General features: G+C 46.9%; 1 protein-coding gene across 2 annotated transcripts in view; it reads right to left on the reverse strand.

The window, feature by feature from the left end:
* The window catches only part of ATG16L2 (autophagy related 16 like 2), a 920,492-nt gene that overhangs the window by 577,318 nt on the left and 317,112 nt on the right, over positions 1-26,062 (reverse strand). For both annotated transcript variants that reach the window (XM_069640243.1, XM_069640244.1), the window contains exons 4-5: positions 10,772-10,845; positions 9,481-9,723 (exon numbers count right to left, since the gene is read on the reverse strand). In XM_069640243.1, the coding sequence (XP_069496344.1) occupies positions 9,481-9,723; positions 10,772-10,845 (317 nt within the window). The remainder of the gene's footprint in view (positions 1-9,480; positions 9,724-10,771; positions 10,846-26,062) is intronic.

Genomic DNA, 26,062 nt, shown 5'->3' on the forward strand with positions numbered 1-26,062 from the left:
CCAGGAATAAGGATAAGACCACAGCAGGGGGAATGGCCGCTGCGAGTACGAACCAGGAGGTCCTTGAGGCGATCGCGGACTTGAAGGCGACCTGGGAAACTAAACTCCAATTGGCTGTGACAGAACTGAAGACAGCGATGGAACTTCAAGTGGGGGCGGTACAGGAACATGTGAATCTCCTCAGGCAGGATGTAAGGACTCTGGCGGAACGTACGGAGACTCTGGAGAAAGAGATGAGGCCAACTGCAGCGGACTGTGCGACGCACAAACGGGAGCTACATGCCCTGGTGCAACGGATGGGCAATTTGGAGAATAGAGTGGAGGAGGCGGAAGGGCGTGCCCGGAGGAATAACATCCGTATTGTGGGACTGCCAGAAGGTGCCGAGGGTCACAACCCTATGGAATTCGTCGAAACCATATTGCTACAGGAAATCACCGGGGGAACCCTGTCTCAGGGATTCGCTGTGGAAAGAGCACACAGGGCCCTGACGAGGAAGCCACCGCCGGGAAATCCGCCCAGGCCACTGATCGCCAAGATCCTCAATTACCTGGACCGGGAAAGAATTCTTGAACACTTCCGCAAAGGAGGAACAATAAAACGGGGAGCTGCAAATATAACTGCCTATCCGGACTACACCCTGCAAGTACAGCGGAGCCGTATGAACTTCGATCGGTCAAGAGAAGATTGCGGGAAGCTGGATACAAATATATGCTGCTCTACCCGGCCAAGCTTAAGGTTTTCTATAAGAACAAGACGCTGTTCTTTGATACTCCGGAAGAGGCCATGGGGTGGCTGGACATGCAAAGTTGCCCTCAGAAGCCAGATATCCAGGAAGAAGATAGAGCAGGACGAGATAAGTAAAGCTGAGAATCTGGTGGGACTTCGTACTGTGGGACTTGACTATAGTCAATGATGTAACGATGGCAGGCGCGTTCTGGTTGGCATGAAACATGATCCGGCTGCACTGTAACTGCTGCATGCTGAGGGAGCCCCTCGGGGCCGATCTTTATATCCCCATTTAGAGTTTAGTTAGGTCACTGATAGTTAGGTGACACCCTGCTGGGTTCTTAATTTAGGTTTCCAAGGTAGAACCAAACGCGGGGATGCCTGAGATCCAGGGATGGAGCTGGGCAGTTGTTTGGGTTGGGGGGTTTGGGGGGTTTAAGTTCAAATATGAGCCTGGACGGTAGACCTAAAATCAGTCATCTACTTGGTGTGGGGGGGGGGGGCGCTGCTTGGAAGTGGGAGGGGGGACTATTGAAGCGTAATAAGGTTATGCTGTATTTGAAGCGACAGAGGATAGACGTCGCCTTGTTGCAAGAGACGCATCTGACGCGAGAGAAAATGGAGCTGGTGGGGAGGAAATGGAAAGGGATAACAGTGGGTTCATCGTACTCGGCCTATGCGAGAGGGGTACTTGTCTGGGTGGCGCCACATGTCCCATTTAAGCTGACTGGAGAGGTTGTTGATGCAGATGGGAGGTTGGTTATATTAAGGGGACTGATAGAGAACAAGGAAGTGTGCATCGTAAATACATATGCCCCTAACCAAAACACAGCGACATACTTCAGGACGCTGTGTACCAAGCTAAGTGCATGTGTAGGGGGTGCGATGATCTGGGGCGGGGATTTCAATTGTGTATTGAACCCAAAAGGTGGACAGGTCGGATGACAAGACGGCCAGGCCCAGCCCAGCAGCCAAAGTATTGCAGACGCTGCTGGCAGACTTTGGCTTGGCTTGGTGGATGTGTGGAGAGTGAAACACCATGACGTGAGGCAGTACTCGCATTATTCGGCTCCGCACCAGCTGCATATGAGGATTGACTATATCTTTGCCACTTAGGATGTGGTTGCTGAGAGCATCCATATAGATTATAAAGCCAGAGTCCTCTCGGATCACTCGCCCCTGGTCCTGGCAGTACTACCCCCCTAGGGCGCGAATACCGACATGGCGCCTCCGGGCTGAAGCGCTCAAAGACCTAGCCTTCAGGGAGGACATAAGAGAGGAGATTATTGCTTATTTTGCGGTGAACACTGGTAGCGTGAAGTCGGCGGGTACTGTATGGGAGGCTTTTAAGGTTGTGATGCGGGGGATCGCCATTGCTAAGTCTAAGGGACTGCTGGGAGGAGTCCTAGCTGATTTACACAAAGTTGAGATCGAGCTGGAAAGAGAGTTGGGAAGGGGAGGGGCTGATGCGGAGGCAGTAAGTAAATTGCAGCAGCAATGCGGGGAACATTGGGACAGGCTCCGTAACTTAAATTACAAAAAGTACATAGAAAGGCAGCATGCAGGAGGGGACAAAACGGGCCGGCTTCTAGCGTGGTTGTACAAGAGCGAAACCCCTAGATCCCTGATTCGGACTATAATCAATGAAGAGGGCGAGATGGTAGACACCCAAGAAGGTGTACACGGGGCATTTGCAGAATATTATAAGGCATTATACGAGGGTGATGTGGGGAGTAGTCAGGAGGAGATAGACGAGGTGCTGGAGGATATAGGCCTGCCCAAGGTCAGTAAAGAGGAAAGAGAGGAGCTGGATGCACCGATCACTTTGGAGGAACTGAGAGAGATTGTAAGGCAGTTACCCACCAGCAAGGCTCCAGGGGCAGACGGGTTCCCTAGCAAATTTTACAAGGTGTATGGGGAGGAGGTGCTCCCGCCCATGCTAGCTATGCTCAATGAGGCGTTTGAGGTAGGGCGGTTGCCGGAATCACTCAGGGAGGCGATCATAGTGCCACTCCCCAAGCCCAACAAACTGGGGCGAAGTTGCAGCTCCTACAGGCCATTGTCGATGTTGAACCAGGAAAGTAAGATACTCACAGCTGTCCTGGCCAACAGAATGAGGAGAGTAATCGGCATATTAATTCACCCAGACCAAACGGGCTATGTCCCGAGCAGGAACATCACTCACAACCATAGACGACTCCATCGAGTGGTCGAATGGGGGTGTGGTACGGACGATGAAATGGCGGTCATGGCACTGGACGCAGTTAAAGCGGTTGACTCCGTCAAGTGGCAGTGGTTGTTGGCGGTACGGAATGGGGACAGGCTACATTAAATGGGCTAAGATGCTATACAGCGAACCGTTGGCCAGAGTCCGCACTGGCTCAGTAGTGTCCGAGAGGTGGCGGCTGGGTAGAGGCACTAGGCAAGGGTGCCCCTGGTCCCCGATGCTATATATCTTGGCTCTAGAGCCATTAGCAATATACCTCAGGCAACAATATGACCCGATCGGTATTGAGGTAGGAGGGGAGCGTCACCTTATATCCTTGTACGCGGATGATTTGTTACTATATCTGAAATACCCTGAAGAAAACCTTCGGTATGTCTTGGAGGTAATGGAAAGGTATGCCAGGCTGTCGGGTATAGCGGTGAACCCCCAAAAATCCAGCATGTTCCCGCTGGGTAGATATATGGGTATTCCAGTAGAAAGGTTGCCGGTGCTGCAGATCCCGTGGGCAGTTAGCTCTTTCCGCTACCTCGGAATAGATGTGTATCACACGACAGAGGAAGAACATAAGTGCAATACCGAAATGGCTGTTGGAAAAATCGAGAAATGCATGAGGTTTTGGGAGAGGTTACCTTTAGCAATGATGGGCCGCAGTGCAATGCTCAAAATGTTGGTTCTGCCTAGGCCGTTACATTATTTCAACAATATTCCACACATGATACCCAAGAAGTTTTTTGCTAAACTGCACAGCATGTGCAGAGAATTTTTGTGGCACGGTACCCGAAATAGAGTTGCATTATGGAAGCTGCAGAACTTCTACGAGAAAGGCGGTATTAAACTGCCCAATTTTGAAGCCTACTACGTGGCTGCGCAACTACAATACATAGCTCAGTGGCTCTCTGACGAAGAGACCCCCGAGCACAGGTTGTTCGGGGGGAACTGCACTCCTTTTTACTTGCGGGAAATTATTTGGGTGGCTAGCTCAGACATGAGAAAGCGCCCTGGAATGTTGTTGTTGGGGCGGAATATGTGGCGCCGAGCCTGCCGGATGATGGGGGACCCGTTCCCGTGTGTTCCGCAGTTACCGTTGGTCGCACTGGCAAGGGGAGACGTGCAGCTGAGGGTAAGCATTAGGACCTATTGGGAATCAGTGGGGTTAGTCACGTTGGGAGATATTTGGCAAGACGGGACTATTTTGGAGCTGGGAGAACTCGAGGAAGCGGCCGGGTTACACAGAGGCCAATATGTCACTTATCATAGGGTAACGCATGAGATTCGGAGTATATGGCCTGAAACCGTTTTGGCGAAAGAACCGGATGCCACTGTGGGGTTAATATACGATGCATCGGAAGGTGGGCATGAGGTCTCCAGATTGTACGAGATGTTGATGTCTAAGGTTGGGAAGGACCTGGTGCACTTGCGATTAGAGTGGGAAACAGAGATGGGAGTCCCGATAGAAGATGGGGCATGGGAACGTGCTCCGAGATATCATAAGAAGGTGTTGAGAAATGCCAGGTTCAAACAAATACAGCTATATATAACGCACAGTGCATACATGACCCCTCTCAGAATATCTAAGTTCCGAAATGTTGGGCGCCAGGCGTGCCCTAAGTGTGACGAGGAGAATGTTGACATGATACATATGTTCTGGGCGTGCCCGGTTATTGAACGCTACTGGGGTGAAGTGGCATAAAAACTGGCAGGGAAGGGGGTCACACTCGTAATAGACTCAGCCTGGGCCTGTTTTCTGGGAGGATACCCTAGACCGCGTAAACTCAAACATGTAGCGAAATTGAAGGATTTGGCGTATGTGCTCGCGAAACGACGGAGTGCTATGGGGTGGAAGGAGGGCCATAAGCCTCGAGTGGAGGTCTGGTGGAAGGACCTACAAAAATGGGCGGAGGCTGAAACAGTGGTGTGGCCAGAGGTCAGTAATACGAGTGGGGATGAGGAAATGGGGTCCCTCATGGCATGGAAATCATTGATAGCGGAAATGTTTGGGGCGAGATTGGCTCCAGTTGAATCTGAGGGCAGTGATACCCTGACACATGAGGAGGATACTGAATGTGAGGAACAGACAGGCTCATAAGGGGGGGGTGCAGTGTTTAAGTTGTAAAATGTGTTGATTATGTTTTGTTGTGTGGTTTGAATAAAATAATTAAAAATTTAAATAAAAAAAAAAAAATACACAAAGATCCCCACATTGCATGGAAAAGCAAAAGCTTTCCACATGAAAGGGCTTTATATACATTGCAATTTTGGTTCTTCAAGAGCAGGAAGAAGGCCAAACGGAATGAACGTAGCAAAAAGACATCAGTTTTAGTTCTCAGTGGATGAACAGGCAAATGTTTATTAAAGGTTTCCTGCAAGAAAACTAACAGAATCCCACCCTAAACCTGCACACCCTGTCAACCTGTCTGCCCCCGAGCTATGCTCCCCTTATACCTCTCAAGACACTCGACACCCATATCTCCAAAAAGGCCCACATGGGCCTTTCAGCATACAGTTCCCGCCTCCCATATAACAAAAGAATTCATTGGATTGTTACAATAGTCCATCTTCTATTTCCCTGGCTCATAAGTATCACATGGTAATCGGCTCGGGGTCAAGACTAATTTGACACTTTCTGGTTTCGTCCTCCTCAGGCGAGGAACGTAGGTCCTCAGAAAATCAAAGGCCGGAAGATGCTGGGCACTCTGGAAATCGGTAACCATCTGCAGAATGTGTTGAGCTCTCAACTCCGGTGGCAAGGCTTTCCCAGAGGAAGTATCCAGGACGTTTCCAATAAATTGGAGTCTTTGAGATGGTATCATGTGGGACTTCTAGTAATGGAGGCAGAAGTCCAGTTTGTGAAGAGAGTGGCAGGTTATGCTGAGATGTTCCCAGGCCTGTTCGGAGAACGCGGGACATGAATCCCCCCTCTCCTTAGACTTGCTGCCACCACTGTCATCAACTTGGTGAAAACCCTTGGGGCGACGGTCCGCCCGAATGGCTCAACTCCAAATTGATAATGGGAACCGACAACCGCGAACCTCAGGTACTTTCTGTGCTTGAGATTTATTGGCACATGAAAGTAAGCATCCTGAAGGTCCACCGATACCAACTAGTCATGCAGTTAGAGAGCCTGAAGGATCTGAGAAAAGGTAACCATCTTGAACTTGTCCGTCCTGAGGAACTTGTTCAAGTTTCTTAAGTCCAATATGGGTCTCAATCTTCAGTCCTTTTTGGGAATCAGAAAGTATGTGGAATAGCAAAACATATTCCTTTCCACTACAGGTACACACACCTTTCTCTAGCCAGGTTAAAAATTTCCAGCACAAGGAGCGGATCTGGAATTTTGAAAGAGTTGTTCCCCGGTGGAAGGGAGTAACCTTGGGCCACAGTTTCCAGTGCCCAAGCATCTGAAGTATTGCCCCGCCATTCATTGAGATGCTCAGTAAGTCTGCCTCCCACTGGAGTCTTGTGAGTCAAGAGGCGGCTGAAGGTAAGGTTTCCACTGCTTGGGATGATTTAGCACCTTTTCCTCACCACAACGAGGGAATCTTCTCTGACCTCTTTGACCTGCTAGTCCTCTTCCAAATGAGGAGTAGAATCGAAAGGACTTACCCCTCCAGGAAGATGAGCCTGAATACGGTTGTTGAAGCTGTCTAATGCCGGCGCTAAGGGATTCAGCCGCCGCCTTTGAGGTCTACAGCTTTTCCAAACTCATCTGCCTTGCTGCCAAACAGTCTTGAGCCGTCAAAGGGCATGTTGAGTGGTCTAGCTTGCACATCTGGTGCAACCCCAGACTTCCGCAACCATGCAAATCTGTGTAACACTGTGCTAGCCGCCATGGATCTGCTGATGCTGTCTTCAGTATCCAAACCTGACTGGAGACATTCACCCATTGCCTCCTCCTTACCATCCTTGAACGACGCCAGGAAGCCGTCTCTTCCCTCTCCTTCCGGGATATGACCAGCAGCCATAGCAACACAGTCCCACAGGGTAAACGTAAATCTAGATAATGTGCAAGTCACATTTGTCAACTTCAATGCCATACTTCCTGCAGTGAAACATTTTCTCACCCAGGTATCCACTCTCTTACCATCCGTCAGTAGGGGTGGATGGGTAAGCTGACTGCTTGGTAGATGTAGTAGCCTGAACCACCAAGCTTTCTGGTGTAGGATGCTTAGTGAGATACTCTGGGCCACTGCTGGATGGTCTGTACGTCCGTGAAGTTTTTATTTACTGCAGCCGCAGTTTCTGGTGTCTCCCAATTTGCAGAGACCCTTTTCTGTAATGCCATGTGAAAGGGGAAATTGGGTCTTTCTAAGGACCCTGGTCCAGGATGTCCGTCATGTCATCCTGCTCAAAAGATGGAATAGGCCTACTCCATCCTAAACATTCAATAACCTTTCCCATATGTTTTCTATATGAGTCAGCATGCGCAGTTGGGTCTGGTTTGCCAAATTCCAACTCTAGCAAAGTATCCAACCCACTGGCTGACTGAAGGTTATCGTATAAATCGCTTAGCCTGATCTCATCAGATATTAGTTCTTCTGGCACATTAGGGGTGCCAAACTGTAGTACAAAAGGCGGTGTATTGTCATCAGAAGGAGGTTCCTCCTCATATATGGCTGACAGAGACTTAAAATAGTCCTTTTTAGGTAAAGGTTTGTAAACCTTTTCCTGTGCCACTACTGGCTTCGACAATGTCGAAGTAGTTGTCGACGATGGCTTCAAAATTGGTGCCTATTTAGTCGGTGTTGTTTTGGTGTCAACGGCTGCGACGCCAACGGAGATGGCAAAGGCGTCGAAGTCGTCGACTTCTTGTGCTTCTTCGACAGAACGCTAGTTGGGCTAGGTTCTTGACTCGTCAAAGCTCTCAACGATTTTTGTCGGATCGAGACTTTCTCAATGTAAAACCGGCTTCAAGTTCGGCTTCGAAGATATTGTCTGACTTCCCTTTGTCGTCCTTTTGCAGAGCAACAGGGGCATGGTTTTCTGTTTGTCCTTCGAGGGGGTGGAGGCCGCATTCTTGAAGTTTCGAAGCATCTCACTACAAAATGCGTCCCATTTAGCAGGGGAATTCCATTTCGTAGGACACCCGATTACCTCCATTGAGGAATCACTGGAGGTCGAAGGTGACCTATGACAGCCCCTTCTTGGCCTTCTTCAAAGAAGAAGAATGGCGTGAACGACTTCTCGATCAAGACCGTTTATATTTTTTACGTCAGCAATAATCCCTCGACTCAGTCTTTTTTGATCTCTTCAAAGGTGACTTTGAAGATAACCTCCCCAACGCCAATTTACCTTTATGCTCCCTGAGAGCCTTCTCGTTCATCATCTGACAGGAACCATAGTCAGAGGTACGGTGCCCCGCACCCAGACACCAAAGACATATGCGGTGGGAGTCGGTAATTGACATCTTAGACCCGTAGTCTTGGCACTTTTTGAATCCCGTCTTGGGTGTCGACGGTGTTGACAAAGATTTTTCAAAACGAAAATCACTAAGAACGAAGCGCGCCGTAATTCTCGCGAATCGTTTGCTTGGAAAAACAGAACTGAAGCAACGTGCGCTACTTATACTGAAGGGGACATCAACCGGAGGCCCTCGGGGGACATCGATTCGAAGACATGGAACACAGCGCCCTCTGTCGAAAATGTTTACCGTAGCAGCTGAAGGTGGAGAGATAATTATCATAAGATGAGGAATACGTGGGAGGACACAATCCATTCAAGTATGGTTCTGAAAGAGGGCACTATGAGATAACATGCCAACGAGGGACACAGTAGGTAAATCAAATATAATGTTAACATGTATGTATAAAAAACTCATACAAACTCCTTCCTGAAGAAATACTGAGAACAAACTTAGTCACGACATTTGATACGACACTGAAAACATACAGGAGAACAATCACAATATAAGAGCAAAAGAAAATCTGGAGAGGATGTGTTGCACAAGAGAGGAAATATCTAACATAGAGGGGATTGTAAGTCATCATCAGTCATCAATACAAATTGTGGAGAGGGAGGGAGTACGTGCGTAGTGTGGCCAGACCAAGTTTCTTTGGCTAATCCATTCAGGGTTGTCCAACTTGAGGCATCCAGGGCCGGAAACCTGGCGACTTTTTCAGGATATCCCCCATTAATATTCATGAGCAAAAATAGAATCATTGCATGATATGATATGGCATTTGTAACGCGCCTATACACAAGTGTTTCGAGGCGCGATGCAATTTTATCTCATGAATATTAACGAGGGGTATCCTGAAAATCCGACCTGGATCTGCCCTTGATCCCTAGAGTTTATTTCTTTGCAATATATTATGTGACATCCACAGCAGTTCCTGACAGGCATGGGAGTACGGAAAAAAGAAGGGTTTTTATAGAAAAATCAAAGATTTTTAGAAGATTATAAAATTGGAAAAAAGTAGCTATCAATTTCAATTGCCAACCGAAAACAAACATGATGTGGTTGTTATGGTTAAAGAAAGTTGAAAAAACCATTGGTCAACCACACTGATATATATATGAACACACTAACCTGTCATTGATCTCATTCTGGACTGCTGCCCTATGATTTTTTAATGCCAGGATTTCCTTTAGACAAGATTGTTCAAAGTCTTCTCCTTCCCTCAGTTCAGACTCCTTACGCCTCTGGGTCGCAAGAAGCTCATCATATCCACGTTTCAATTCTAGGTTTACTTGTTCCTGTGCCCCGACTAGATTACGCCACCGGAACTGCTTGTTCATCCACGTCTGAAGCTGGTCTTCCATGTCTAACATGCTGCATGCAAGATAGAATGGAAAGGCACACAATTAATGTTGGCTTCTCTTGAATTAATGTTTGTGCTGTGGAAACGTAGTAGCCTAAAAGTATACCGTTATCACGTGGAAGAGCTGTTTCAACAGTTTTCATCATGCGAAGGATACACCACATCTGGACGGACTATATTTTGTAAACTATTAATCTATGGTGAGATGTGCCATCAATACAGTGTTTAGTCTTATTATGTTGTGGGGTGTTTCAGTTATATAGGATGGGGTCCCCTACAAGGAATGCCTGGGTGGTCTGAGCTGGGAAGCTTTGGGTGACCCACAAGACATGCGTCTTCACAGTGAAGGGAAGAAAACATACATTTCACCAAAGAGACTGACAAACACAGAAATCAAAGATGTTTCTTATATTTAATTTCCCAATTAAAGCATTTTCTTTGGTTACACTGTATGGGATACAGTGGCCGATGGAACATTAATAATGGCAGACGTTCTGCTAATTCTGCTAAAACTTGTCTGATGCTTTTTACAGATAAGCCACACCTATTATTAATATTATTCAAGTCTTCATGTGCTTTAATGGTCCACAATAATTTATGATGGATACTTTGGTCAAACCTATGGCAGCTATCACAATTTTGATTCCACTGTTCATATTATGGTATACTTTGTGGTTATGTGCAGAAGAAAATGCATGTTACTGGAAAGGGATGAGTTTTATGTTTTGAGCATGCAGTGGGCATATTAAAGTATGTGGTCTAACTCTCCGCTGAAAAGGGTAGGAAACCCTGAGGAATAACCCCCACACATTTAAAATTGTTAGTTTGATCATGGTTTGCATAGAAGCAAATGGCAATGAGGCAGCTACCCACTACTACAGCCAGTGGATGAGTTTGGGTTGTGAACCCAGAATTTCTATCACGAAAGCCACATGCTAAAAGAAACGAGGGGCCCTGAAATCTATCATAATTCCACACTGTTGTGATTGCAAACTAATTAGAGGGAATGAGCCACTTTCAGATGATTAGCACTAGACCTTATGGTTCTCCTTAAGGCACCTGTTTATCTGCTCCTCCAATATTCCTTCTTTTTCCTTCACAATTTCCTGCTTTTCAATGATCTCATAAGCTAACTGCAAAAAGAAAAAGAAACAAAGAAAGTACTTATTAATACAAATGAGTAAATATCTGAACCTAGACAGATACGTAACTTGGATGACTTACAATGACATTTCATACATATGAACAATGTTTAAGAACTACTTTTCAATAGCAGGCACTCCATCTTCCTGGACTGTGGGAACAGCAGTGGGCTATCTGTGTTATGTTGTTGGCAACCACTCAACGCTTTCTCATGCAGTTGGAAAGAGCTACGCGATGATCAACTAATAGCCACATACTGTATTTGAGCTACAGTGGCTTATTCCAAGCAGGGACAGATAGATACACAAGTTTAGAATGACATTTGACTGAATTAGGTTTAATGAGAAATAAATAAATAAAATCGGGGTACACCACATACATTGTCTTCTTCACCAAATGAATGTGGCATTTGCTTGAAGAGGCCCAGTAAACCAAACTGATCCTCCCAGAATAAGGCAGGAATCCATCTGAGTGGGCCAGGTCAACTGCAGAAGCTATTGGGAGCCTATTGAGGTGATAAGCCCCGAGGTGGCGGGTTGAAGCTGTAGGAAACAGCCCGACGCCCAAGTTAAGGGCCTGAGCGCAGCGAGGGTCCCTTAACGTAGAAGACAGGGCGTTACTTACAGGGTCGGCCAGCCACCGAGGGGCATATCTGCACTAGCACCCGTCTAGTACACTACGCAAAAGCTAATCATTTTTTTTTTAATGTAATGTATTTTCTCTCCGTGAACACCTCGCAGGGTCCCATTAACAGAGAGAAAATGCTATACCAACATGGCCGCCATGGAATAGGAAGGCCGGGCTCCAATTGGAGCCCCACTTCCATGGCGGCCAAACAGAGCAAGGACATGAGCTGCGGGAGCTGCGGCGGCTGGCCCGCAACGCCAGCAGCAATCGGGTAAGTGGGATTGGGTGAAAAAAAAAGGGTTGGTGAAGGGGAAGATGGAGGGTGGGGGAACCAGTCATCAGGCGGCATGGAACGCAGTCTAACACTAGCAGGCTGGCTCCCCCGCCGAGGGTGCTAACAGAAGAACCAACACTCCACTTAATTCTTAATGCAATTAACGGGCTGCTGATATTTTCAGGGACATGTTTTCAGTTCATTAAGAATCGGTGTGGACTGGTAACCAAAAATGGCCCTGGAAATGTTTTTAAAAGTGGACCAAAATCACACTGTGTGAGCAAGCCCACCCCCTTTAAAAAGGGTGTAGGGGGTTCTTCCACAAGAATATTTGGAAAAAATGGGTAACCACGGCAAAACAAAACAAAAAATCTAAACAAAAAAGGCCCATCGTGCAGTGGCTTTGATGTGCTCTCTGTGGAAACCAGATCGGTATGACCAGTAAGTGTGACCATAATCCTGTGTGTTTACAATCAAGGATATGGCATATCACTTGACCTCCACAACGTTAATGTAAGTTAGGGGACCTATGAGCTGACAGGTGCTAGCATAGGATATAGAGTAACATTTGCCCCAAATAAAAGTGGCAATGTATTATGATGTACGGAAGCATTTTGCGAAATTGAAATTCTATATAAATGTTCCTAAGAAACTGAACATTTTTGTAATGCCCCCAGATACCCTTGGATTGGGAGCGCATTGTAAATAAATAAACAAACAATTTCAGAGAGTTATGCAAGTGCCAACAGGGCAAGGCTAAAAGCCACACAACCACCACACATGATATGTCACCTCCTGCTAAATTGGCACACTTTGGAAATTGAAACACTTCTTTGCAGAATTGCATGACTACATTCATGCAATGTTCGTCCTGGTCCTCACTACGCACTTAACCATAATGATGATAATAAAAACTGATTTAAAAAAAATAAACAAATCTAGCTTTAAATGGAAAGCTTCATCATAGACAAAAAATTAAACGCTGAAGCTTATGTGCATTTTGCTTGTCGTGATATTCACAAAATAGAACTGATATTTCTGGCATGTGTTCTGTTTCTAAAGAGTCCCCAGTGGTGAGGGAGACCCAAAAAGTATATGCGGGCCCGCCTGGGCATTCAGCGGTGAATGCAACAATAAAGAGACAGAAGCAACTGTAACAGTGCGTAAACCCGGACTGCCTCCTCCATGCAGTTCCAGTGATTCCTTTATTCTTTTCGGTCCCGCCCCCAGTATGTGACCTCAGTCTCCCGCAATAAACGTGACATCATTCCTCCAAAACTTAGAATGCTTTTTCAACAACATGAATTAAAATTTTCAAAACAGTTTCACAGTTAATTCTAGCCTCTCACAGGTGTTGCCCGGCTTTGCTCGCTCTGCGATATACGCCCTGCAAGACAACCCTGAGACGGGACGATGGCTTCGGTCTTTATCTCAGCTGATAGCGAGGATGTGCTCTTTCAGTTCCTTTACCTCGAGGAGTGTCTGGTGGAGCGCTGTCTGTGTGGGGGATCGGCTCTCCGGTGACTTGGGGTATACTTTGGTCTACTGCCTGCTCCATTGTCTCGAATAGAGCGGGTGAGTCACGTTCCTTCCTTGGACTCTGTTTTATCCACATTGTTGCAGGGACTTTCCGGAAGTGAGATATGTTGCTGGTCACTACCTCGTTGTCTCTGGTGGCTGTTATCATGCTGTGGTTTGCATCATTTACGGTCCACAGTCGGGACTCAAAATTTAGAGATATCTCAGCTGGTGGCACCCGGTTCTTTACTAGCACTGTGTCTCCAGGTTGTAGCTCCCGGTGTCTGGCATGGCGAGCTTGGCTTTCCTCCTCATTTCATTGGACTCGTTTAGCCTCCATGAGCGGAATGTCCAGGTCTGGGGCTACCCAGTTTGGATGCTTTGGGAGTTCCGCTTGGATCAGTACCCCAAACATGAGAGCTGCGGGACTGACGCCTGTTGACATGTGAGGAGTCTGGCGATGAGTTTGCAGTAATCGGTATACAGCGGTTAGCTAGGGATGGTTGCGTTCTTTGGCGATGCGTATTACCTTATTCAGCGACCCCATAAACCGCTCTGCATCGCCATTGGCTTGCAGCCAGTACAGGGTGATTTTCCTGTGCCTTATGCTAAGGTCTTGAAGAAATTGCCTTAGTTCCTGGCTGGTGAATGGTGGGCCGTTATCACTCTTTAGCTTGGCTGGGATTCCGTGCATTGCGAATATTTTTTTAGAGCTATGATTATCATTTCGGCGTTGGAGGGCTTCACATATTCGACCTCTGGAGAGCGACTGAATTTGTCTACCAAGACCAGTAGACATCCTTCGCCTGCAATGGTGCAGAAGTCTATGCTAACGGACACCCACCCTGTGTTGCTCCGTGGGTCATTTATGATTGGTTCCGGCGCTGCAGTTCTTCTGGCGGACAGACAGGCTGCACATGATTCGATTAGGTTCATTACTCGCTGTTGCATGCAGGGCATCCACATTCTGGATTTCAGATAGGACAGCGTCTTAATGCCTTGGTGTCCGCTATGAGCCAGCCTGAGTGCCCTCTCCCCTAATGTTGCTGGTAGTATGACCCTGTGTCATTTTAGCAGCACTCCTTCGGCTGCTATTGTAAGTTCATGGCGGATCCCAAATAGCGCTTGCAGCTTCTCCTGAGCAGATTGTTTTTGCTGCGCTACCGTAGCTAGGTCGTTTTTCCAATTGCCTGTTTGGATGGTCTGCATGGTTTGTATCAGAATGGCATCTGCTTTCGTCTCGTCTGCAATTTCTTGTAATGTAAGGGACTGGGGTCGTGTGCATGCAATGACATGGCATACATGTTCCTCGGTTTCTGCCGCATGTCGTTCCTCCAGTTCTGTGGCGGGACGCGGATGGCGGGAGAGATAGTCTGCTGGGTTGTCTGCCCTGGCCCGGTACTCGACCTCTATGTTGTAGGGTTGCAGCTACAGCATCCACTTCTCGATTCTCATTGGGGGATGTGGTGCCGAACCCTTGAAGATGGGGATGAGAAGCTTGTGGTCGGAGAAGATCTTTGCTGTCTTCCCTAGTAGGTATACCTTGAAGTGGCGGCACCCCCAGAGGATCGCCAGCACCTCTTTTTCGATATGCGCATAATTCCGTTTGGTCTTGGTCAGTGCGCGGCTGGCGAAGACAATGGGGTGAATGCCGCCGTCTCGGTCAACTTGGGTTAGGACAGCTCCTAGGCCCACCGGGCTTGCGTCTACTAGAAGTTCGGTTGCTCCTTCAAAGAAGGCCATGGTCGTGGAGCTGGACAAGTCCTCGATCTGCTGGAATACCTGCTGATATTCAGTTGTCCATTCCTATTGTTGGTCTTTCTTTGTTAGCTATTGCAGGGGGCTTGCGAGGGTGGCATGGTCGGGAATGACAGGAGAAGCAATGTCTTCAACCTTAATCGACTGGACCTGCGCAAATCACCCTTATGGGGCCATTTAACCCGTTTGCCACAGGTGCTGCAATATGCTGGGGCATCTGGCTGCAGCTATTCGAATTGCATTTAGAAGCCAGAGAAGTCACCGAAGCAGGACTGAGATTTGTTCATGGACTGTCCCTCGCCTTTGATGTGCTTACCGGAGCGGCTGCATCTTTGCGAACGTTCAGCCTGCAATGTTCGATCCGTGGTGTTCGGCTGATTGCTTCCGCTTCCAACTGCGTGCTATTAGCAGCAGTCTGGTAGATAGCGGGAACGCAGTGTTCTGTTTCTAAAGAGTCTCCGGTGGTGAGAGAGACTCAAACAATATATGCAGGCCTGCTCGGGCCTTAAAGAGGTGAACGCAGCAATAAAGAGACACAACCAACTGTAACGGTGCGTAAACCTGGACTGCCTCCTTCCACGCAGTTCTGGTGATTCCTTTATTCTTTCCAGCGCCGCCCCCAGCACGTGACCTCGGTCTCCCGCGATACATGTGACCATAGCTCTCAACTCACCCGCTTTTGGCGGGTGTCACCCGCCTTGCAAAGGGCTGACTCACCCGCCAAGCCTCCTGCACGCCCATTAATTCCAATGGGCGTCTCACCCGCCAAAAACAAAATCGGGTGATTTCACCCGCCTTTGCGAGACAAATGGTTGAGAGCTATGTGTGACATCACAGCATGCTTTTAAATGTAAAACAATCTACTGCAAGGTCAAGCTCCATTTAAAAAAAAAAAAAGAATTGTGTACGCAAAATAAATAGAACTGTATAATAACCAAACTGATTAAGACGAATAAACAGACGTTGTCCAGTAGCATTTCTTCAAGCATTGCAACATGACTAGGGCAAAGTGGGTCTCCTCTCTCCTCATGCTGCCCCGGCATAAAACTGCTTTTCAAAACGGCCGTTGCCCCCAGAGTTTGTGTGGTTTTGAAGCACTGGAAATACTAGTTTGAATTATACTGTTCAATGGTACAGAATGGATCAAACTTGGCAGGATGAAAGGCTCAGTTCAGCAGAAAAGGGTCCTTCTAGAAACTGGCGTGGGAGACCTGGTGAAGACCGACATTTGTGTTTATCAGTAGGCGGTGAAAGAACCCCATGTAGATCCATACCAACAACAAACTACGTATTTCTTCAAGCCAAAAACCAGAGATACATTTGGAGGAGCTTGCTTTGATACAGGCAACAGCAATTTCCGTTTCCGCTCTGTGGGGCGGACTCCAGCTGTTCCAGACATCCGAGGGACGGAGTAGTGCCAGGTGCGCGTTCTACTGTTGGGTAGCCAGGAGGACTGTCTCGAACGGGTGGGAGACACTCTACTACTGAATGAAAAGAGACAGTCCCTGGTCACTTTTTTAAACATTATGTCCAGGTATTGATAACGTAGGAGACGTGCATGCGCTAATAATAGCAGTTTAGAAAGAACTAGCCCTTAACTGTGCGGGATGCTGCACAGAATGTGCAGACGTGAAACACCCTTTCAAATAGTGAAAGGCTACTTTTTTTTTTTTTTTTTTTTTTTTTTTTAGGAGTCCCGAAATCGGGAAATTATCTGCCAAAATATATTAACGATACATCTGCAAACATTTTTTTTAATTGTAATCTTTGTAGCCTACTCTTAGAAATAAATAATCCCAGATTTAGCCACGTGACTATCCATCTATTCAATATCTTGTGCAATTTAGATTTCCCTATTTTTTGCTCAGCTTTCAATATACAAAAGATGTATATGCATATAGTGCTGCACAACCGATCCATCAGGCCAATTAATCTCTGGACAAAACGTGATCTAGTACCTTTGGTTAAAACAAGTTTGAATTAGCAATGACCGCACTGGGAGGAAGAAATGACAGCCTGGGAGGGAATGAAGGACAACGCAGCGGAGTGAGGGAAGAACTGTGTGGGACGGGGGAAGGAATAAGAAATAAACGGCAACAAAATGGGGAATCAAAGAATCCACACATGAAAGCCAGGCAAGCAACAGTACACAGGAGCATTGTACAACATTTCAAGGAAGGTATAAATAACAGTGCAAAGGGGGAGAGGGGCGACGGTGTAAAGTGGGGAAGTCATGACAGCGTAAGGCATTTGCAGGAATTACAGGGCAAGGCATTTGCAGGAATGCCAGCGCAAGGGGGAAAGAATGCCAGCGCAGGGGGGAATGTCAGCGCAAGGGATATGAATATCAGCACAGACGGGACGGAATGCCAGCGCAGACGGGACGGGGGAGGAATGTCAGCACAGGGGGGAGGAATGTCAGCACAGGGGGGAGGAATGTCAGCAATGGGGGGGGGGGAGGAATATCAGCGCAGGGGGGGAGGAATATCAGCGCAGGGGGGGAGGAATGTCAGCACATGGGGGGAGGAATGTCAGCACATGGGGGGAGGAATGTCAGCACTGGGGGGGAGGAATGTCAGCAATGGGGGGGGCGGGAATGTCAGCAATGGGGGGTCGGGAATGTCAGCACAGGGGGGGAATGTCAGCACAGGGGGGAATGTCAGCGCAGGGGGGGGAATGTCAGCACAGGGGGGGAATGTCAGCACAGGGGGGAAGAAATGCCATCACAAGAACATAAATGAGAGGGTCAGGGAGGAAGGAATGACAGCTCAAGTGAGCAAGGAATCACAGCTCAAGGGGAGAAAGGACAGGGCAAGGGGGATGAAACCACAGGGCAAGGGGGATGAAACCACGGGGCAGGAGGGATGAAACAGGGCAGGGAGGTGAAACAACAGGGCAATGGGGAGGTGTTTACAGAGGAGATTGAAAATTATACATTAGGAATTAAGTTTAAGGATGTTTCCAGTAATTCGGAATTATGCAAAGGAAGTGAAGAGAGTAATAGAACAGTACTATTTTATGTTTGGCATATTTGCATTAAGGATAAAAACGACTAAACGGATATGCAAACATGTTCAAGTGATTCGCTATCACCAAGTATGCAGCATTATTTATAGTTGATGCCTTGTCCTAAAACAAAGAAACTGTATGTTGAATATAGAATGGAATAAACTACCAACAGGAGACATTTTGGGAGCGTTGAGTAAAATACCTCGGGGAAAACATAATTGTCTCTGATCAAGATCCAATACTCTAGAATCATTCAAACATTTGATTAGATCTTGTAAATAGGAAGGTAATTGACAAAGATGATATTTTGGTGAACTATATAATAATAACACATTATCACATGGGGAGCTTTGGGCTATGTGTTTTACAAAATCCACAACTGACAAGTTTTACATTTTTTAAGTCGATTGCAAGGAAGTTAAAATGGTAAATCTTTACAATTTTATGAATGATGATGCCTAATTGATTTTTAGAGTTGTTTATCATTAATAGGCAACATTTACAATGCGTTTGATGGATATGTCTTTTTCGAGAATGTAAACGTTGTGTTTACTTTCCTGAAGGTCTACCACGTTAATACAAAATACATTGTACCTTTCATTTTAGTTTCAGTAGATTTCAAACATTATAAAGCTTCAGGATCTTTATACACTCGCCATGACTTGAGTTGGTAAAGAAAGAGGAAGGGCAGCTGTCATGCCAGAAGGAGCCTTGGAGTTGCATGGCAGTGGCATTCTGAGGACCCAGAGTACTCTAGAGAGCTGCGGAGAATGCAGCAAAGAACCCAGGAGAACAGCCAACACTACCCTCTCTTGGTGATATAAGCCCAGCGGTAGCGGATGTTGCCAAGAGGTTTGGTGCAAAAATCCAGGAGGTGAGCCAGGAGAGACAAATGGCACGAGGCTGTATTCGCTCCCAAATGGGGTTTTGCATGCAAATCAGCCAGATCCTCAGCAAGGGATACTATGGTTGAGACAGAGTGTGAAGATCTAGGCTATTGGCTTTCAAGGTTCTGTGGGGGGGCTGGGGGGGGGGGGGGGGTTGGGTTGGTTATTAGTCTCTCCAAGGGCAGAAAGTCTTTGGATGCCGGAGTCTGGGACCATCAGTGACTGCTTAGTTATATTTATTTAATGAATAGGGATGTCAATTTTGATCAGAAATGATTCAAAATAACACATTTACAGATGGTGGCGACAATCCCCAGATTAGTGCCTGTAAAATAGCAGAAAGATCAGAACATGTGGTGAGCAAGTTCAGTAGGGTGTGAAATGGCCATAGACAAGGGACAAAACAGACAAAAGAAACAGGTAACTTACAAAGGTAACATTAATTGGGCAGGTAGGTGCTTTGAACTAAAGAGAAGTTCTGTACAAATATACATACAAAATTACATTACTGAAGTGAGTTGAGGGAGTGGTTGGGTCAGGTAGGGAGGATTAGTTGGTTAATAGGGCTGGGTAAGTGCCCTCTTCGACAAGGGCATGAAGTTTACACCATGTTTTGAAGCGAGTCAGGCAGGATTTGATTGTAATGGGCAGCGGGTTTCAATGGAGTGCGGCGAGTAGGGAAAAAGAGCAAAAGAGGGGGCACAGGATGATGGGACAGTGAGGTAGAGTGCAAAAGAGGACAGGAAGAAACTAGATGGGTTGTAGGCCAGCTCCAGGCAGACAGCATTGAGTAAGCTGCTTGTCATGTGACTAGGCCCTGCCAACCAGTTGCTCCGGACACAACCTATTTAATCAGTCCTCATTAGGCGTCCTCATCACCGGAGTCCTCAGCAAAGGATGGGCGAAGACAAGGACCTTACCTGTTTGTGCCTGATGGGGCCAAGGGCCTGGCCCACTAACCTGCATTTCACCTACAAACTAATCGCTACTACTGCTACTCACCAAATGACATCACAATGTGTCCCCAATCCCCACTCTCACTAAGGTTCGAATGGCCAAGTGCCCTGGGCAGCCCCGGCAACGTAGCCTAGTAAATCTCATCAATATTTCCGTTCCCCCATACAACACCCACAGACCACATGCGCATGCCCGCTCATGTCGATCAGTGCTCGTTCAGCAGTTGCTCATGCTGCAGAGATAGCTGACCTCATCTCGTACAACAACCCTGATGCCCTGTTCATCACTGAAACGTGGTTTACCCCCATTCTCCCCACGTTTGTGACGTCATCCTACCCCAAGGCTACTGCAGCCAACATGCAGACCAGCCTAGAAGGACAACAGGCAGAGTGGAAATCATCCACAGGGGTGATTGGCCATGCTCCATCATCGCTTCTCAGAACAAGCTCATTTGAATCACTCGCCTACCATTTCAGTTCCCTCTATCGCACAAGGAATCCATCATCTTCCACCTCATCGACAGACCACCTCACAGGAGTGACTCTCAGGGCAGACATCTCATTATAGTAATGTCGTTCTTGGTGATATTAATGTCCCCGACTCACAGGCTGACATGCTTTTCACGTGGACCGCTTCCATGGAACCTTAAGCAAATTGTGCTCTCCCCCACGCACAACAAAGGCAACACCCAACACTTAGTCTTCCCATCACCCCCCTGCATCACCTGTGCAGACCCAATCCCACTGGTCAGACTTAACGCCCCCTACCCCTCCTCACGCAACACAATTCATTCAAAACCTGCCCGTCTATGAGCTGGAAGCCATCTTTGCAGACCACCCCTCCCCCCACAGGGAATGCCTTGGGCCTCCTGGAATTATTCGCCAACTCTGCTATGAAACTGGTGGACACTTATTCCCCCCTAAAATCCAGCCGACCAAAGACCAAACCATGAATAGGAACGGGGGTTAAATGCCCTCTTTTTTTGTTTTTGGGGGGGGGCCTGTCTCATGAGGGTCAAACCTGTTAGAACAAAAGGTAGTTGGGAAACAGGCTACTCCTCCCTTTGACATAATTAGGCATTAGTGGTGAATCTCAATTCACCTAGCATGAGAGATAGAACACATATGAAACATCTGTAATGGTCTTTCAGACATCCCCCATGCTGGAATCACCAATTGTGTCGACTTACAGGAGTGTACTGAAATAATACAACACACTAAGTCACCTTTTACTAACCTCACAAAACTGATGTTTCATCAACCTAAAAGTGTTTATATGAGTTGAATACATCGCAATTGTTGGTAGTCTTGGTTCTACTCATTTTAATTTACACTATATGATTAATAAACATGTTTCACCTGTTGGAGATAATTACCTGCTATATGAAGACAGACTAATGAATACGTCCGTACTATTGATGTTCACCACTAATAACTAATAGTGTCAAAGGAAGGGTTAGCCTGCATTTCAAATACCAAACCATCCACCCCATGGAACACCCCCGAGCTACGCTCCAACAAACACTCAATCAGAACCCTGGAGGAACGAGGGCACGAAAAACATAACACGGGAGACCTCACCAACCTTACACCCTCTCCTCGCAAACAGTAGGATTCTCCTCGCAAACAGTAGGATTCTGATTACCAAGGCCAATGCTGCTCACAACTCCACCATCATTGCAACAGCCTCCAAAAGGAACAAAGCCCTATTGGAGGTAGTAAAGCATTGTACCAAATCCTCACCCAACCAACATGTGGCAGCAACTCAGGATAAATGTCATGGATTCAACATATTTTTTATTGAAAAGATAGACAAAATCCAAGAGACCATTGAATCAACCCCTCACAGTATAGCATCCCCTACAGCCGGGCATGCACAGTGCCCCTTTGGACCGAATTTGCCCCTCTTTCCTCTGGATCTCCTAAAAAGTATTGCCTCCCTCAAACCTACTGACAATATAATTCCTGCTTCCATCATTAAACAGTTGACAGGCCCGGCACTCAATGCGTTCCTCAGCATCATCAATGCCTCCCTTGCAGAAGGGTCAGTCCCAGACACCCTCAACACTGGTCTAATACATGTTTTGAAAAAACAATCCAATCCCAATATAGCCATCCATCAATATGCGGGTGATACTTAGTTGTACACAAGAGTAAATAATGTGCAGGACATCATTGGTCTCTGCGATTACCTAGCCATCATCCAGTCCTGGATGTCATCTGCCTACCTCAAACTAAACCCATCCAAGACTGAATTTGTCCTCATCAGTCCGCCCACTAAAGACATGGTGTCCAACAATGGCTCAATGATATGCACCTAGAAGGAATGTATCCACAACTCTCACACTCCGCAAAATCCTTAGGCTTCATCATTGATAACAGCCGGTCCTTCCAGAAACATATAGCCAAGAAGGCCTAAATAGCCTGGCTCAGAATCTCTACCCTTCGATAAATCAAACCCTTTCATCCGGCTACAGGGCTTCTGGACCATAGTGCAGGCTCATGTTGTCTCACACATCAATGGGGGAAATACTCTCCTGACAGGGCTCCCAGATGCTTACTTGGCTCCCTTAAAAGCGGTCCACCATGCTGCAGCAGGTCTTATTACAGGAATACATAAATTTGACTGAATTACCCCCATCCTACGCGAACTACATTGAAATCCACTCCAAGCCAGGATACTGCTCAAGACTCCATGTATCATCTACAAAGCAGTCACGAGTAGCACACCAGCGTACCTACTGGCTAAGATCCACGTATCTGGTGACACACGATCCTCGCACAGCTAATCAACCAACTGGTTTGAATCACAACTCGTTTGCAAAGAGGACCTGCAAACAGTCCTTTTCTTGTCATGCGGCCACCCTCTGGAACTCTATCCCGGTGTCGACACGGAATGCCCTCACAGTTCTCCAATTTCATAAATCTCTCAAAACATGGCTCTTTCAAAAACACCTGACCAAGGACTAATTCCAATGCACACACATACTGACGCACAGACCTCACAGTACCATTAAAAGATGGCAGCCCAAATGCTCTCAAGCTAGGTCCACGCTTGAAACAATGAAAATAAAAAAATCTAATAAAAAATAAAGATGGTGATCAGACAGATATACAGTCAGACAGCTAACAAGACCACTAACAGCTTTACAGACTACAAGAGGGAACTTGAAAAGGAAGCGGTTGTGCATGAAGAGCTAACCAGCATGTTGTTTGTACCTAGAAGGGGGGGGAAGATCTGTGAAGGAGTAGAAAGCGTTGGTAGCGAAGTTGAGGACTTTGTCTAGAGTGAGGGAGGAGTAGAGAAGAAAACAAAGGAGTAGGCACAAGGATTAGTTGAGTTTGCTGAGCAAAAGGGTGGAGACTAGAGTTTTTGCGACAAGGAAAGAAATGGACACATTTTCTAAATGTTAAGGTTAATAGGACCAGCAGAGGAGGTGGTAGTGATGAGTTGTTGCAGCTGGAAATCACTAACAAAGATGACCTGAAGGCTGTGAGCCATGGTAGCCAAGGGAGGACTTTAAACGGGAAGGGGAAAAGAGGAAAGGGTAGGTGGGGTTGGACGTCAGGAGAACGAGGACTGTTTTTGAAGCATTCAAAATGCGGCAGCGGTGGCCAATCAGTGACTGATTTCAGTGGCACAGTTAGCAATCCGTACTAAGATGGCTGGATGAAGGATAGATTAGAGTCATCAGCAAAGAGATAATAGAGAATGCCAAAGAACGAGAGCTAGTAGCCAGTTCTCTCAAATACATCTTCACTGACTGACAACATCTGCTTCCTAAATCTATTTTTGGTCAGTAACTACCTAATTTTCCAAAATATTGTTGTTTGCTGCTGGTCTAAATTTCCACTGTCTTTATGGTTGCTACCGGCCTAATTTTTCACTATTTGTGGTCACACAACCCACATTTTATACAGTATTTTGGCCAGTTACAGGCCTACATCTGAAGTGTATTTTTGGTCGCTAAAGGGCTAATATTGCACAGAATATTTGGTCACTATAACCTAATTTCCACAGCTCGAGAACCCAACCAACTCTTGCTCTGCTACCATAGCCGTCCATGCCTTTATCCTTATCCTAACCATCCTCTTTGTACTTTCATCCCTGGGCTCTCCATATCCTTTCAGGGCTCCTCCAGTGCTCCTCTTTTCTTCAAGGTCCCACCCTGCACCCATGCTTCCCATCTCTTCCCAAACAGCACTCTGTTAAATCCAACCACACCTGTGCAATGCCCATGTCCCAGTTTAGTCCTCTGCTTGTTCTGATCTTATCCAGGAACCAAAAACGTGATGGGTGTAAGGATTTGAATACATCTGAACTACAGGCACTGCACTCGACAACCTCCCACACCACTGTTTTTTAGCCTGTCATCGCCATTGCAAAAGTGGTCCAGACATATGCAAATCAGTCAGGTACTCGCACCAATGGGAGAAGTCTAGCCCGAACTGCCAGGTTAGGACCCCTCTGCACAGAAACAGAAGCAACCCCAGACATGTGTCGGCCTTGTTGGGCCTCATCAGTGAGGTGCAGCTTGGTATTCTATGACAGAACAAGCAAGGGAACCCACATCTGGGCATACCCTCTCTCACAGAGGCAGACCAACTATATCCAAAAAAGTGATGGGTGGAAGGTTTTGAATACATTTGAACCACTGGCACTGCTCTGGGCAACCTTCCCCACCACCATTTTTTAGCCCGTCTGCACCATTGCAAAAAGGGTCCAATCATATGTAAATGACAAAGGTACTGCCACCAATGGAAACAGTCCAGACCGAACTGCCAAGCTGATCTCATCCTGGGACTGTGAGACAGAAACTCTTATTCATTACTTTTATTCCCACCACCCCTATCTCTATGTGACATGAAAAACAGAAACATGGATCACCCCTCACGATGCTACCAACCTCACAGGCTCGTAGCACTCTACAACACTGCCTGCCTGACAGAAAGGTTGGGGGGTCGGCAGAATGGTTAGCAAGCCTACACATCTTCCAGTCCTCTTCTCTGACTTCTGCCTCTTTTCCTTCTAACATAATGCTATTTAACGTCTTGCAGCCATCCCTCTCCCCATCATTTTCATAAACTGTCCTAAGCACTCTGAACCCCTCTTTGGTCATGGCATACTACCTGATAATTTACCCGTGATATCGCAGCCTTATTTATGGTAGATTTCAACCTCCCAAAAGTGACAAGGCTCAATCAACTTCTACTGGATTTAATCCTATCTGACCACTGCCTGGTTGCCCTCCTATCAGGAAAAGGCACCTAACCTCATCTTGCTACCCATCCTCTCTACAGTTCACTGCCCCTTCAATTCTCCCTCCAACTACTCCACCCCTCTGACCACTCCCTTCTGCATATCACTGTCTCCACTCCACCTTCACCTCCAGTTATCCCCATCAAAAAGCGCAAGTTCCAACTGACACCTACTGGGTCCATCGCTCACCCACTTCAAATATTCCCTGCTCACCCTCTCTTCTCTCCTGCCCCTCTCTCTCCAGGCTGCCTACTTCTTCTGCCCCTCTTTCTCCCGCTTTCTCTGTGTGTGCAATTTTCTCTACAAACATTTTCCTGCTCACTCCATCTCTACAAGTACCCAACAATGGATCTCAATAGCTAGCCAGCAAATGAGGACAACTGTGCTCCTCTACCAATGCTGGTGGTGCAAACCAGTTGGAATACGGTATCTCACCTTGCTCTCTCCACTGCCCTGAACTTTGTAAAGGCTACCTACTACAAAATCCTTATCTCTTCTATGGCGGATGAGCAGAGCACCCGAAACATCATACATATTTTTACAAACAGTATTCTGGTCAGGATGGGTAATGGGATAAATACCTATATGTACTAGGGATTGTTGTAAAAGTGAAAAAAGTATTCCTTCCTTTAACCAAACTCAGCAAAAGGTGTAGGGGAAGAGAAAACCATTACGACTCCAGGTTTTATTGTCTCTTGGGGATGAGCAGAGGCATTGTTAGGGGCGGCTCAGGGGGCTACAGCCCCGGGTCTTTTGGTTCTAGCCGCTGATAGAAGTTTAGGGGTTACAACCAAAAAGGCTGGCTAGCCCCCAGTCCCGACAGTCCCAAAATTAGCATAGCCCCGGATCTTTTCCAGACCTAGCAACACCCCTGGGGAGGAGTACCCTTCTTGTCATCCCACAACAATAAACCCAGGG

This window comes from Ambystoma mexicanum, chromosome 7q (assembly GCF_040938575.1).
Source record: "Ambystoma mexicanum isolate Mex_15411 chromosome 7q, UKY_AmexF1_1, whole genome shotgun sequence".
Lineage (NCBI taxonomy): Eukaryota > Metazoa > Chordata > Amphibia > Caudata > Ambystomatidae > Ambystoma > Ambystoma mexicanum.